At 54.3% G+C, this 13806-nt stretch overlaps 1 protein-coding gene across 1 annotated transcript in view; it reads right to left on the bottom strand.

Annotated features, from left to right (window-relative positions):
• Positions 1 to 13806, bottom strand: part of LOC129336913 (maestro heat-like repeat family member 5) — a 120279-nt gene that overhangs the window by 83590 nt on the left and 22883 nt on the right. The window contains exons 11-14 of the mRNA XM_054990329.1: positions 11942 to 12064; positions 11019 to 11098; positions 10040 to 10143; positions 7877 to 8013 (exon numbers count right to left, since the gene is read on the bottom strand). Coding sequence (XP_054846304.1) covers positions 7877 to 8013; positions 10040 to 10143; positions 11019 to 11098; positions 11942 to 12064 — 444 coding nt within the window. The remainder of the gene's footprint in view (positions 1 to 7876; positions 8014 to 10039; positions 10144 to 11018; positions 11099 to 11941; positions 12065 to 13806) is intronic.

Below are 13806 nucleotides of genomic sequence, written 5' to 3'. Positions count from 1 at the left end.
AATTCCACTGATCTAATTTTTTATGGAACCTCTGAACTGAAACCTGTATGAAGGTCAAACCAGACATGTGCTTGTGTTTGGAGCACTCAGTGATTTCTTGAGGTTCATTATCAGGCTTCTGTTGCTCCAAATCAGGTTAGGTCTACAGTGAGCAGGAATAGGGACCTGAAGTAGTCCAAACACAGAGTTCCCAGTTCAGGGCAGGTTTGGCACTACGATCTGCTTCCCATCGAGAGTTTTGCATGAGCAAGGGCTGGCCGAATTTTAGTACTGGAGAGTTCTTTCAGATTTTGCAGAATTAGCAAGAATCAAGGAGGGCAGCGACCTGCATCTGGCCACACTCCCTCTGCACCCCAAGTATAAAGGAACTGAGACGTGCAACTGTTACTACGTCCAAAGGCATCAACGCGTCTGCCCTTGCTGGGAAAGGGAGCCCGTGCCCACTGCTGAAACACAGCAGAGGTGCACAGACGGGGGGATTCTCTCACCACTTTCCGTATCCCTGAAACACGATGTTAGCTCAAGTACAGTGTTGTTGCATATTAGGTTCCTCATAACATTACAGAACACATCCATGAAATCTGGGATTACAGGACCAAGTCACTGAGGGAGACCAGCATATATCATGCTGACAGTTATTGTGGTGGCTAGTAATGGGGGCTGGGGGGAATGAGGCAGGAGAGAGAGGGGCTTCTGAAGTAAACTACCCTGTGGACTGATGGCTGTCCCCACTCTTTGGTCCCTCTTATTTTGTTTAAAACCCACCCACCCACAATAAATAAGAAAGTGGGGGGGGGGACCACAAACTTTGATTAACTGTTTGGCATAGGGTTGCCATCTCCAAGTTGGGAAATTCCTGGAGATTTGGGGGGTGGAGCCTGGAAATGGCAGAGTTTGGGGGGGGAAAGGACCTCAGCTTGGTATAATTCCATAGAGCCCCCCTCTAAAGCAGCCATTTTCTTCTGGTGAACAGATCTCTGCGGCTCTGATTGGACTTGCATGAGGCAGATCCCAGGGATTGGTTCGGAGCCCTGGAGGAGAGGCGGGTCTTCGGGAGTGACAGCCACGGTTACAGATTTCAAAATAATCCTGTCCAGGATGACCAAGGTTGTACGGGGGAAATGGTTGGGGATGATTAGTAGTGCGGTTTACATCATGAAGGCTTAATCTCACTGAGAGATCTCTGTCTTTTGGTGCTACACCTCTGAAGATGCCAGCCACAGCTGCTGGCGAAACGTCAGGAACTACAATGCCAAGACCACGGCAATACAACCCGGAAAACCCACAACAGCCATCGTTCTCCGGCCGTGAAAGCCTTCAACAATACATCGAACACCTCTACGGGGAGGAAACATTCCAACAGACCCGGAGATTGGAAACACTTCGGAACAAGAAAGCACATCTACTCTGTTCTTTAACCTTCCTCCTACGCTGCAGGGACACAAGTGTCAGGGCTTGCCGTCGCTGCCGCTGGGCGTGGCACTGGGCGGTCTGCTCCTGACGTCACAGGGGGGCCAGGGAATCTGCAGGACCCTGCTCTGTGGAAGGAGGGGCGGTATACCTCACCCAGACTCCCTCTCAGTCCACTCGCTGGCCTGCTCAACCTGGCCTGCTTACCCTCTGCGCCCTCCTTCATCTTCTCCTTCCAGGACTCTCCTCCAAGCCTCCACCCTTGCATCTTACTGCTCTCACTCCACATCATCACTCCTCACTCACACCCACCACCACAGGGCTCTTCCCAGCCAGCTTTTATAGGGCTTCCTCCTACTGCCCCACCCCTCTTCCAGCCTGGCCTTTGGCTGCACCAAGCAGTTGCAGCTGGGGTAGCTGATCTGGCCCCACTGACCAGCACCAGCTGTGCCTTGTTCTCTGGCTGCCCAGCCTCCCTGCCTTGGCTGATTGCTGAAGGCATGTCCAGCTGCAGTCCCCTGGCTAGCAGCCCGGCCTCCCTGGCTGAGCCGATGGCTGAAGGTGGGTCCAGCTGTGGCTCCTTGGCTGGTTGCCCAGGGCTTCCTGCAGAGTGCCTCCAATAGCCCCACCTGGAGTGGCTTGGCTTTTGGCAACTCCTGGGCCAGGCTACTATTTTCTAGCTGGGGCGTGGCTTTGGGTTGTTGGGGCTGCTGCTGCTTCTCCTCCTCAGGTAAGGTCTTTGGGTGGGTGACTGCTGAGCTTCCAATCCCTCTGCCCTTGCCCCCTTCCGCCTTGCCTAGCCCCCTTTCCCTCCCTAGGGGAGTGGGACTCGCTGGCCTCTCTCTGTCTCCCCCTGCCTCCTGAGGCCCTGGGCTTTTGCCCCTTGCCCCTGGCACCGGCAGGTTCTGGCTCCATTTGCCTGTGGGAGGGGTTGACCTGCTGTCCCCCAGCTGCCCCCTCTGCCTGCCAGTCAGACCGGTTGACCTGCTGTCAGCTGGCTGACCAGTTGACCTGCTGTCAGCTGGCTGACCAGTTGACCTGCTGTCTGCTGGCTGCCCCCTCTGTTTGCCCATCAGCCCGGTTGACCTGCTGTTCCCTCCTACCAAGTCTGGGGGCTGGGACCCAGACCCCGGACACACACCCCCACTTAGCTTTGAGTTGTGGGCGTCAGGGTCAGATTCAAACATGCGGGACATGAAGTCCGCATCCACATGCTGCGCCCCCTTGCAGTACTTGATGGTGAACCGGAAGGGGAGGAGGGAGAGGTACCACCGCAGCACACGGGGGTTGTGCGCCTTCATGCGGTGGAGCCACTGCAGGGGCACATGGTCCGTTAGTAGGACAAAGGGATTATTGGCCAGGCAGTATTGCAGGGCCCCCACTGCCCACTTGACCGCTAGGGCCTCCCGCTCCACTGTTGCATAGCGCCTCTCTGCGGGCTGCAGCTTCCGACTCAGGAAGAGGATGGGGACGTCGGTTCCGTCACGTTCCTGAGTCAGGACTGCCCCAAGGCCGGTGTCAGAAGCGTCTGTGGCCAGCGTAAAGGGTCGGTCAAAGTCCGGGTTCCACAGGGCTGTGGTATTAGAGAGGGCTGACCGCAGGTCCTTGAAAGCTGCTTCTAGTGCTGGGGTCCACCGGACTTGGTTGGGCAGCCCCTTCTTTAAGCAGTCTGTCAGGGGGGCGGCTCGGGAGGCAAAGTGGGGGATGAACCGCCCGTAATACCCCAGTAGTCCCAGGAAACGTCGGACCTGCTTCTTGGTCCGGGGCTGGGGGGCATCAGCTATCGAGGCCACCTTGTCTGGTGGTGGGCGAACTCGGCCTCCCCCGACCACAAAGCCCAGGTACTGGAGTTCCTGGAACCCCAGGTGGCTCTTCTTTGGGTTAGCCCGTAGTCCGGCTCGCTGGAGGGCCCTCATGGCAGCTTCCAAGTGTTGGAGGTGGGTGGGCCAGTCCGGGCTGAAGATGATGATGTCATCTATGTACGCCATTGCATACGCCCGGCACTCTCCCAGCACTTGGTCCACCAGCCGCTGAAACGTGGCAGCTGCCCCGTGTAGACCAAACGGCATCTTCTTGAACTGGAAGAGGCCTCGTGGGGTGGCAAAGGCCGTCTTCTCCCGGTCTGCTGGCCGCACGGGCACTTGCCAGTAGCCCTTCGTCAAGTCTAGGGCCGACAGGTAGCGGGCGGACCCTAGGTGGTCTACCAACACATCTGCTCGGGGCATGGGGTATGCATCGAACTGGGCCACCTTATTCAGTTCGCGATAGTCGATGCAGAATCGGGTGGTCCCATCCGGCTTGGGCACCAAGACTATCGGGCTCCTCCAAGCGCTTCGCGAGGGCTCGATTACCCCAAGCCTGAGCATCTCGTCGGTCTCTTTCTCCACTGCCTCCCACCGCTTCCTGGGGATGGGGCGCCAGGTAGCCCGGGCTGTCTGCCCCGGGTCCGTTGGAATGGCATGTTGGATCAGGCTCGTGCTGCCCGGCCTGCGGGAGAAGACCCCGGGAATCCGAGCCCAGAGGTCTTGTAGCTGGGCCCTCTGAGCTGGGTCGAGCTGAGGGTCCACCTTGGGCTCCTCGAACTCCGGGGCATCAGTGGTCCAAGGCAGCACACTGTCAGGGAGCTCTAGCGGGTCCTCAGCCACGCCACACTCCTCTTTTGGGCGCTCGTGCCACTGCTTTAGGAGGTTCACATGCAGGGTCTTCCGCCGACGCCGGCCGACCCCACACTGGACTTCGTAGGTGGTGGGGCCCAGCACCCTTCGAATCTGGTAGGGACCCCTCCAAGGGTCCCCTTCCTCTCTTGGGAACACCGAGTGGTGCACGAGGACCTTCTCTCCGGCCTGGAAAGTCCTCATCCGCGCACCCCGGTCATAGGCGGCCTTTTGCTTTGACTGGGTGCGAGTCAGTCTGCGATTTGCCTCCGCTTGGGACTGTTGCACCCGGTCACGGAGCCGGCTCACGTACTCCTGTATGGGGGGTGCGGGGCTGCTGGCCCGGGGCCCCCAGCGTTCCGTCAGCCGGGAGAGCATCCCCCTTGGCTTGCGCCCATATAGCAGCTCGAATGGGCTGAAGCTGGTGGAGGCCTGCGTGGTCTCCCGGAGGGCGAACATGAGCGGGTCGATGTACAAGTCCCACTGGTGAGGCTTGTCCCGCGTCATCTTCTTCAGGGCCTCCTTGACGGTCTGGTTCAGCCGCTCTGCCAACCCATCTGTTTGAGGGTGGTAAGCCGAGGTGAACACCTGCCGGATCCCCAAATTCTGGCAGAGCTGGCGCATGGCTGTGGCACGGAACGGGCCCCCCCGATCCGTCAAAATTTCGTCTGGCAGCCCCACCATTGCGAAAAACTTGGACAGGGCCCGTACCATCCCCGGGGTCTGCATGGTCTTCAGCGGGATGACCTCGGGGAACCGCGTGGCATAGTCCACAATCACCAGGGCAAAGCGATGGCCTCGGGGTGTGCGTGGCAGCGGTCCGATGAAGTCCATTGCGATGCGTTGGAAGGGCGTCTCCATGACGGGCAGCGGGGAGAGGGGGGCCTTCGGCGGGCGGCGGGCTGCCACCCGCTGGCAGGTGGGACATGAGCGGCAGTGGGCCTTCACGTCTGCATTCACGGAGGGCCAGAAGAATTGCTCAAGAACCTTCCTCAGGGTCTTGTGGTGCCCCAGATGCCCGGCCCAAGCGTGCTCATGGGCCGTGCGGAGGACTTCCGCCCGATAGGCTGCTGGCACAAGTAGTTGGCGGACCTCCCCCTGGCCATTTGGGGCACGAGCTATGCGAACCCAAACCCCTCCTTGCTTCTCGATGCGAGGGAGTCGTTGGGACCTCCGTTCATCCCGCACTTGCTCCTCCTCACGAGCGGCTGTCTCTCGCAAGCGCTGCAAGGACTCATCCGCCCCTTGGGCATCACGGAATGGGCGGTCTGCCAGGGTTCCAGCTGGGCCTCCAGTCCATGGTTCTGCCCCTGGTCTGGTGGAGGGACCCTCTCCCGGGTCGTTGGCTTCCTCCACTTGCAGAGCGGTGGCAACTTGTGGGTCTGTCAATTCCCCTGCCGCCTTCAGCCGAGACCTGGCGATCCCTGGGGTGTCTCTTCCCAATTTCTCCGCTGCCTGCTGGAGGAGCCTGAAGAACCCCGGGGCATCTCTTCCCAGCAGTATTGGTACGGGTAGGTGAGCTAACTGGGCAACTTCCATTTGGTGGCGGACCCCTAGGTACTCTATCGTGATTAGGGCCGTAGGGTACGGCTGGGTGCGGCCCATCACATCCGTCACCGGGATCCAGCGGTACACTGGGGTGGCAGCTGGGAGGAGCTGGGGCCGAATTGCTGAGACTGCACTCCCAGAGTCCAACAGGGCTTGTAGGATCAGCCGGCCTATCTTCACGGTGGCGCATAGACTCTGCACCTGCTTGCCAGGCGGTGGGTTATTTTCCCAAACGAGGGCGCAAACCCTTGGCAAGGCCTCAGTGAGTGTGCCGGCTTGCATCTGCAGCTCCGCTGTCTGTGCTAGTTCCACTGGAGCGGCTGGGTAGGCTGCCTCCAGCTTTCCCCACATCCTATCCTGGCGTTCCTCCAGCCACGGTCCGAGCTCCGCTGGGGCGGCGGCCTTGGGAGGCCGCCCCTTGACTGGCGCCTGCGTCGGAACGTCTCTCCCCGTACGGGCCACCAACTTGTCAGGGCTTGCCGTCGCTGCCGCTGGGCGTGGCACTGGGCGGTCTGCTCCTGACGTCACAGGGGGGCCAGGGAATCTGCAGGACCCTGCTCTGTGGAAGGAGGGGCGGTATACCTCACCCAGACTCCCTCTCAGTCCACTCGCTGGCCTGCTCAACCTGGCCTGCTTACCCTCTGCGCCCTCCTTCATCTTCTCCTTCCAGGACTCTCCTCCAAGCCTCCACCCTTGCATCTTACTGCTCTCACTCCACATCATCACTCCTCACTCACACCCACCACCACAGGGCTCTTCCCAGCCAGCTTTTATAGGGCTTCCTCCTACTGCCCCACCCCTCTTCCAGCCTGGCCTTTGGCTGCACCAAGCAGTTGCAGCTGGGGTAGCTGATCTGGCCCCACTGACCAGCACCAGCTGTGCCTTGTTCTCTGGCTGCCCAGCCTCCCTGCCTTGGCTGATTGCTGAAGGCATGTCCAGCTGCAGTCCCCTGGCTAGCAGCCCGGCCTCCCTGGCTGAGCCGATGGCTGAAGGTGGGTCCAGCTGTGGCTCCTTGGCTGGTTGCCCAGGGCTTCCTGCAGAGTGCCTCCAATAGCCCCACCTGGAGTGGCTTGGCTTTTGGCAACTCCTGGGCCAGGCTACTATTTTCTAGCTGGGGCGTGGCTTTGGGTTGTTGGGGCTGCTGCTGCTTCTCCTCCTCAGGTAAGGTCTTTGGGTGGGTGACTGCTGAGCTTCCAATCCCTCTGCCCTTGCCCCCTTCCGCCTTGCCTAGCCCCCTTTCCCTCCCTAGGGGAGTGGGACTCGCTGGCCTCTCTCTGTCTCCCCCTGCCTCCTGAGGCCCTGGGCTTTTGCCCCTTGCCCCTGGCACCGGCAGGTTCTGGCTCCATTTGCCTGTGGGAGGGGTTGACCTGCTGTCCCCCAGCTGCCCCCTCTGCCTGCCAGTCAGACCGGTTGACCTGCTGTCAGCTGGCTGACCAGTTGACCTGCTGTCTGCTGGCTGCCCCCTCTGTTTGCCCATCAGCCCGGTTGACCTGCTGTTCCCTCCTACCAAGTCTGGGGGCTGGGACCCAGACCCCGGACAACAAGAACCATTCCATCTTTTCTCACAACTAAAAGAATCTTCAAAACCACACAGGCGAGGACACTGAGAGATCTCTGTCTTTTGGTGCTACACCTCTGAAGATGCCAGCCACAGCTGCTGGCGAAACGTCAGGAACTACAATGCCAAGACCACGGCAATACAGCCCAGAAAACCCACAACAGCCGTCATCATATTTATTCATGTATGTTACACTTATGATTCATCTGACTGACTTTCAGAGTGAACTACGTGAAGTCTACTTGGGCTGAGTTGACCTATCCTGCGATCAAGGCAGCAGCTATTTTCACAAACTGGTTCAACACCGAAACTTGACTTGAGAAAGACCTGGAATCTGATTTGCTACAAAGCAGCATTACATATCTTTGTACCCAGCCAGAACCCTTCCTGAACCTACCTTACAGCTCATCAGACCAGCCCTTTCCAGACCCTTGGTTGTGGTGCTAGAACTAACAGGAGCATGCGTTATGCATGTATTGGGATGGTTGTATGTAGCATGCACTCCTGTTAAACATAGGTGGCGTGTCTGGTTACCGTTGGTCCATCTAGCTAAACACTGTCTACTCTGACTGGCTTTCTAAGATCAAAGCGGAGGACCTTCCCCAGCCCTGCTGCCCCATAGGCTGGAGCCTGACTTTGTTTTAAAATTCTACATGCAAAGTGGAGTCGCTACCTTTGACCCTGCCCCCCCTTTCCCTCTGCATACCTCCAGCATGTTCCTAAGCTCCCTGGGGTGTGGATTCTCCAACAGCAAGCCCTGCAGCATTTCTTCAAGGCTGCTCATAGCCTGATGGTAGAGCCCCTGAAGCGAGAAAGAAGGCACTGCAATTAGCCCTGCACAGTCTAATAGGTTGGGAGGAAAAAGAGGAAAGGTAGACCGGTGGGTGCTTTGTGTGCTGTGGTCCTCTGATCGCATCCCATGCAACCTCATTCCACCATCTTACCAATAACTCGAGGAACGGTTGGAAGTTCTACAGTGGACTAGACTCAAAGTAAGTCACCATAGAGGCCTGTTCTCTGAACTTGAGGGCATCTTGATCGGCTCTGTATTTAAGGACAACAACAGGAGGGCAAGCTCCCTTAGTCCCCAGGAACAAAGCAAAGATGCACTCCAGCAAGTCCTGCAATCATAATATCTTTGAATGGATTTCCTGTTAGGCTGGCTTGCCTTTCAGCAAGGGCTGAATTGGTCCCATTGAGCAGGGGAAGCAGTGGGGGCAGACATCTGTTTTGGGAAAAATCAGAGAATAGGGGAAAGCACTGAGAACATTTTCGTTTCAATTTTGAAAGCGGCATTGTTAAACAAACCATTTTCCATTACTGATGTTTTCCGGGTGGGTCATTGCTGGTATGACTGAAATATGGGGTTTTTTTGGTGGGGGACGGGGTTATTATGAGTTTTGGCCCCATTCTTGAGGATTGCAGGCTATAAATGAAGTCTTCCAGGGCTTTTATCAAGTTCAGCTGATCAAAAAGACCACCTGCACCCTGCCCAGCGGCATGTTTCCTCACAGCGATGGACCGTCCCAGTACCCTGATTGGGGTGGGGGAGAAAAACCAGTGCTTGGGTAGCACCGCAAAAAAACCCCAAATGCACATCATCCCTTCCCTCCAACGGAATTAAACAATGTTTCCAAAGCTGAGAGGCTGGGAGGGATCCCCCCTTGCAAGGACACAATTGGCAGAGGGAAAATGCCGTTGCTTGGGTAGCGCTGAAAAAGATGCACCCGTGAGAGTTGTGCACATTCCCCCTCCGTGCCCACAGAGTTAATTAGGTGGTATAACATAAGGTAAGGACTCTCTCCCCTTGGGATCCGATTGGTGAAGGCCGTTAAAGAAAACAAGATGCTGCTGGGCTGGCCCAGGGCCTGCCTGCCAGCCACTGCAGGGTAGGAACTGAAATGAAACACACAGACTTTTTAGCAGGAGGGTGTCGTCATAATTTGGTTTCCTGGATGTGGTTCACCATTCCACACCGCTTTAATGAAAAGTAACCGCTATTTTTGTGTGTATTTCTGGCTTGTTTGTTTCGTTTTGTACATCCCTGTCAGAGAAGACCCACCAGATCCTCAAGTTTCCTGTTCTGCATCCACATGGGGAAGGAGGGTGTTTTCTTCCCTGAGAGAGCTGCTTTGTAACCAGCCCCTAAGCACATTTCATTTTCATAATGTTTTTATCAATGTTCTTAATACAGACGGAATGAATATATATCTTTAAGAGTCACATTCACAACATGCATGCTACCTTGTACAGAATGCTCAATGATACAGCAAATTCAAAAAATCATTTCCGTTCCAAAGAGCAAAAAAGGCTCACTATTTAGAATCATGGGATCATAGGATTGGAAGGGACCTCTAGGGTCATCTAGTCCAAGTCCCTGCACAATTCAGAAAATTCACAACTACTTCCCTTCCACCCCCAACGCAACCCCTGATCCATGCCCAGAAGATGGCAAAACACCTCCAGGAAAATTGCTTCCTGACCCCAAAGTGGCGATCGGCCTTACCCTGGCCATGTAAGAAGGGGCCACGGGGACTAAGCACTGATGCAACCCTTCCTGCCCTCCCTCGCATGATCTGCCCAGGTTCACAGAATCAGCACAGCTGTCAGATGGCCACCTAGCCTCTGCTTAAAACCCCCCAGAGGAGGAGAGCCCACCACCTCCTGAAGGAACATGCATACATTTGCATTCAAAACCTATGGGGCTTTGCCAGATTATTCAAACCTTGAGTTTAGGAAATGATTTCATTTCGATACTAATTCTCATCTTTCATTAGAACTATATGACGAGACAGATAATTTCTGTCCCAGTACAATACATGACGAGGTCTGCTCACTTTGACATTCACTGTCTGCTTGTGGATGCAACAATTCCTTTCCAGCACGTCTAGTGGAAATAGGCAGAATATACTTTTGAAGGATGCACAGAGAAGGCTAGACTTCATTTCTGTCTCAAGGAGAGGTTTCAGCTGGCTGATGAAAGAGGAGTACATTTGAGGTTCAGCTGCAGCAACACACAATGAAAAGATGACTGATGAAACGTGCTTTAGTCTTGGAGAGCTCATTGTTTGTAAGGGATGCAAGAGAAATGGTTGTCTGGGATTCTGGTGCTGGCGCACAGGAGGAAAGACAGGAGGCGTAGAAACCCTGCTTCCCAGGACACCCTACCGGAAGAGAGAGCTATAGGACCGCTGTCAGACTTGCAGACCGCTGCCAGATTAGGGTAGAGGAACTAATAATAATAATAATAATAACAACATTCGATTTATATACCGCCCTTCAGGACAACTTAATGCCCACTCAGAGCAGTTTACAAAGTATGCCATTATTATCCCCACAACAAAACACCCTGTGAGGCGGGTGGGGCTAGAGAGAGCTCCAAGAGAGCTGTGACTGGCCCAAGGTCACCCGGCTGGCTTCAAGCGGAGGAGGAGTGGGGAATCAAACCCGGCTCTCTAGATTAGAGTCCCATGCTCTTAACCATTACACCAAACTTGACTTGGTCTAAGGAAGCTTCCAATGTTGATAGCACAGCAAGGCTTGACAAGAAATGGCTCTATACTTGCTGTGCAATGATCTCAGTCTAAAGTACCAGCTATCACCCCTTGTTTCAGACCCCCCGAGCTCTCCAGCTACGTTGTTGGGATAAGAATGACACTGACTTTCTTCACCTTTCTGAGTGGGGCACTCATCTGTCTAGAAGAGGGGTATATTATCACCATTTTTGTTGTTGTTATTAGCAGTTTAATGTTGAATATATCCAAGGGTGGGCCTTTAAATCATTCTATGAACCTCCCTCCCCATCTCTCCCCTCTCCCTTCAATTTGAAAGGGTGCCCTGCTCACTACCTAATTTCTTTAACTATGTACATCGCATCCTGACGTACTGTGTTGACCAGCATATTGAGAGGTTCTCTTTCAATCAGCACCTGTCAATCATAATGGAGACACATTACAAGAATTGCTGTACCTGGACCTCTGTCCTGACAACAAAGGACTTCCTCATACGAGGAGGCATTCCAATAATGGGGCTTCTGTAAGCAGAGAGAGTCTCCTCCCCCTCCTCTTTGTATGCACGTGTTGCATGGGATGCTGGCAGGCAGAAGTATGGATCCTGGTGGCTTTGAGGGCCTGGGAACCCAGGCAGTTCGTCTGCCTCCTGTTCCTTTCATGCGAGAACAAAGGAGCATGCACAACTGGGCGCACAGCAGGCGCAGCGTGAATTCTGCTGCAGCCTTTGCAGGCCGGGCCTTTGCCTCCACCCTTTCACTCGCACAGGAGCCTGGCTTAGTTCCTTGGCAAGGAAACGACAGTGCCCAAGCTTCCCAGCAGCATTGCAAATAAGAAGGGGAAATAGGAAAAGGGGGAAGTGGGAAACATTGGCCCACTGGAGATGGAGGTGGGAGCTCACTGTCAGGCAGTGGGTGTCTACATGACGGAAGAGCTAAAGGCATGGGTGGGAGAGGCAGAAGCCAGAGAGGGGAGAGTGCACTTTCACATGGCAGGGTAGGGACCTTTCTGTGTACGTGAGGCATGCAGTAGCCCACAAGGCTGTTGCACGGAAGGCAAAGGGCACAAGGGGAAAGTTTGGTCTGCCCCCCCACCCCACCCCCGGCCACAGTCCCATTTGGAATGGACCCCTGCAGAGGGGGGGGGCACTGCAGGGGGCTCTGGTCACAGAATCCCCATGGTCCTGCCGGGTTGCCCTTATACTTACATGACATACCAGAGGTACCACATGGTTTTGTTCACCCAGCGAGTAACATACTTACTATCAGGCATTCCACAAGCGTTGTTTTCATGTGCAGCTGCACGCCTTGTGCTTTACCTGTTGCAGCAACAGCCTCAAGGAACATCAGCACAGCAATCAAAAAGCTTTTCTTCAAGTTCATGTCCTAAATCAAATCCAAGGACAGAAAACAGTCCCATGCTGACATAACGTTGCTGACCCTGACTGGCACAGGCTTCTGTGAGTATCTCTTGCAACAGCCTCTCTGAAATAAGAGGGGCAGTAAACCATGTGCTTGGTGGGCTTTGGTACAGATTAGGTCAGGGGAGTAGATGCTAGTTAGGTGCGACCTACATGGTCAACACACTCCATCTACATGACCGGTAGCCAGGCTTTTGAATATTGCTATCGATTGATTTTTGTTAGACCATTGAACTCTGCATCACAAACACTACGTTGGCTGCTTGTTTTTCACATTCTGCGGCAGTGTACCAGTTAAACGTATTCATAGCTAAATATAACTAAACGTATAAATCCCTTTGGGTCCTGAAGCTCCCTTGGACCAAATCTTGACTGTTGCCCCCTCCCTCTAAGGAGCACCTAGAGGTGTTGCATACTGGAAAGAAACCTGAAGACTTGGGCTTTCCCTCTCTCCTGTATCAGACCACAGAAGGGCCAATGCAATTCCTGAAGAACCCATCAGCAGGGCACATAAAACAGAAGAGGTGCCCTGCGGGACCAGGCCAGTGGTCCAGCCAGCGCTTGGTTCTGCACAGTGGCCCACCAGTGGCCATGGAAGGTGGACAAACAGCGCATAGTCCTCCTCGTGGCCTCCTAGCCCTGGAGTTCAGAGGTTTACTGCCTCTTGAGGTAGAGGCTTCCTTCAGCCCTCATTGTCAACTGCCACGGCTGGACTCTCCATCCACTCATTTGTCTAAACCTCTGTGGAAGTCATCTACGCTCCTGACAGTTGCCTCATCCTCTAGCAGTGAAAGCCATAGTTGAATGACGCAGTGAGTAAAGAAGTATTCCAACCTACTGCTCACCATCTTCTTTGGGTGCTTCTGGTATTTCTGGAGAGGGAAAATCCCTCTCTTGGCACTTTCTCCATCTCACCAACTACCCCCATTGCTTATCTGTCGGCATATAGAGATGTGCATTTGGCTCATAACTGGTTGAGATCTCACTCAAATATCTACACAACCTGATCTGCATGCGATTGCACTTGGCTCACATTTTTGTCAGCTGTAGTTTCTCCATAAGAAAGCTGAACAGCTGCTGTCAGACCTGCTTTGGTAATATACTTGGACTCCCTTTGTGCTTTTATCAGTAACATAAATAATTATAAATCCAGATTAGACTATTGTAATGTATTCTATAAGGTCATGCCCTGGAAGACAGTTCAAAAACATCAACTGGTGCACAAGGAGGCCGCTATCATGAAGATCTACACCAGCCCAATTAATTTCTGAGGCAATTCAGGGTTCTGGTTTGATTTTTAAAGTCCTGAAACCACTAAGGGAGCGTGTGTGTGGCTTTGCCATCTGAGCTGAGCTTTTCTGCTTGCTCAGCCTCCCCTTCCCTGGCTATGGATGCCTTTAAAAGGAACTGCAACATGAAATAAGGTGATGTCTTTTACTGGGGGGATGGGTTTTTCCCCCCCACCATCTTGGCTGAGCTTTTCCACTTGCTCAGCCCAACCTCTTGGCTGCTGATTCCTGTGACATGCCGGTGCTGCCTTTTGTTTCGGGGGATTTTGCCAGCTGGTATTTGGTTATCTGACACATTATAATTGGATTTTGTGTTTGTATTGAGAAAGGATTTCTTGCATGTTAACTGCGGTGGGTGTTTTTGAACAGAAGGATGGTGTATAAATAAATTAAGTGATAAATAAAGGGCTTGGGGCAT

The sequence above is a fragment of the Eublepharis macularius genome, chromosome 10, assembly GCF_028583425.1.
Source record: "Eublepharis macularius isolate TG4126 chromosome 10, MPM_Emac_v1.0, whole genome shotgun sequence".
NCBI classification, from domain to species: domain Eukaryota; kingdom Metazoa; phylum Chordata; class Lepidosauria; order Squamata; family Eublepharidae; genus Eublepharis; species Eublepharis macularius.
The sequence above is the reverse complement of the archived record's forward strand: the minus strand, read 5'-3'. Positions and strand labels throughout refer to the sequence as shown.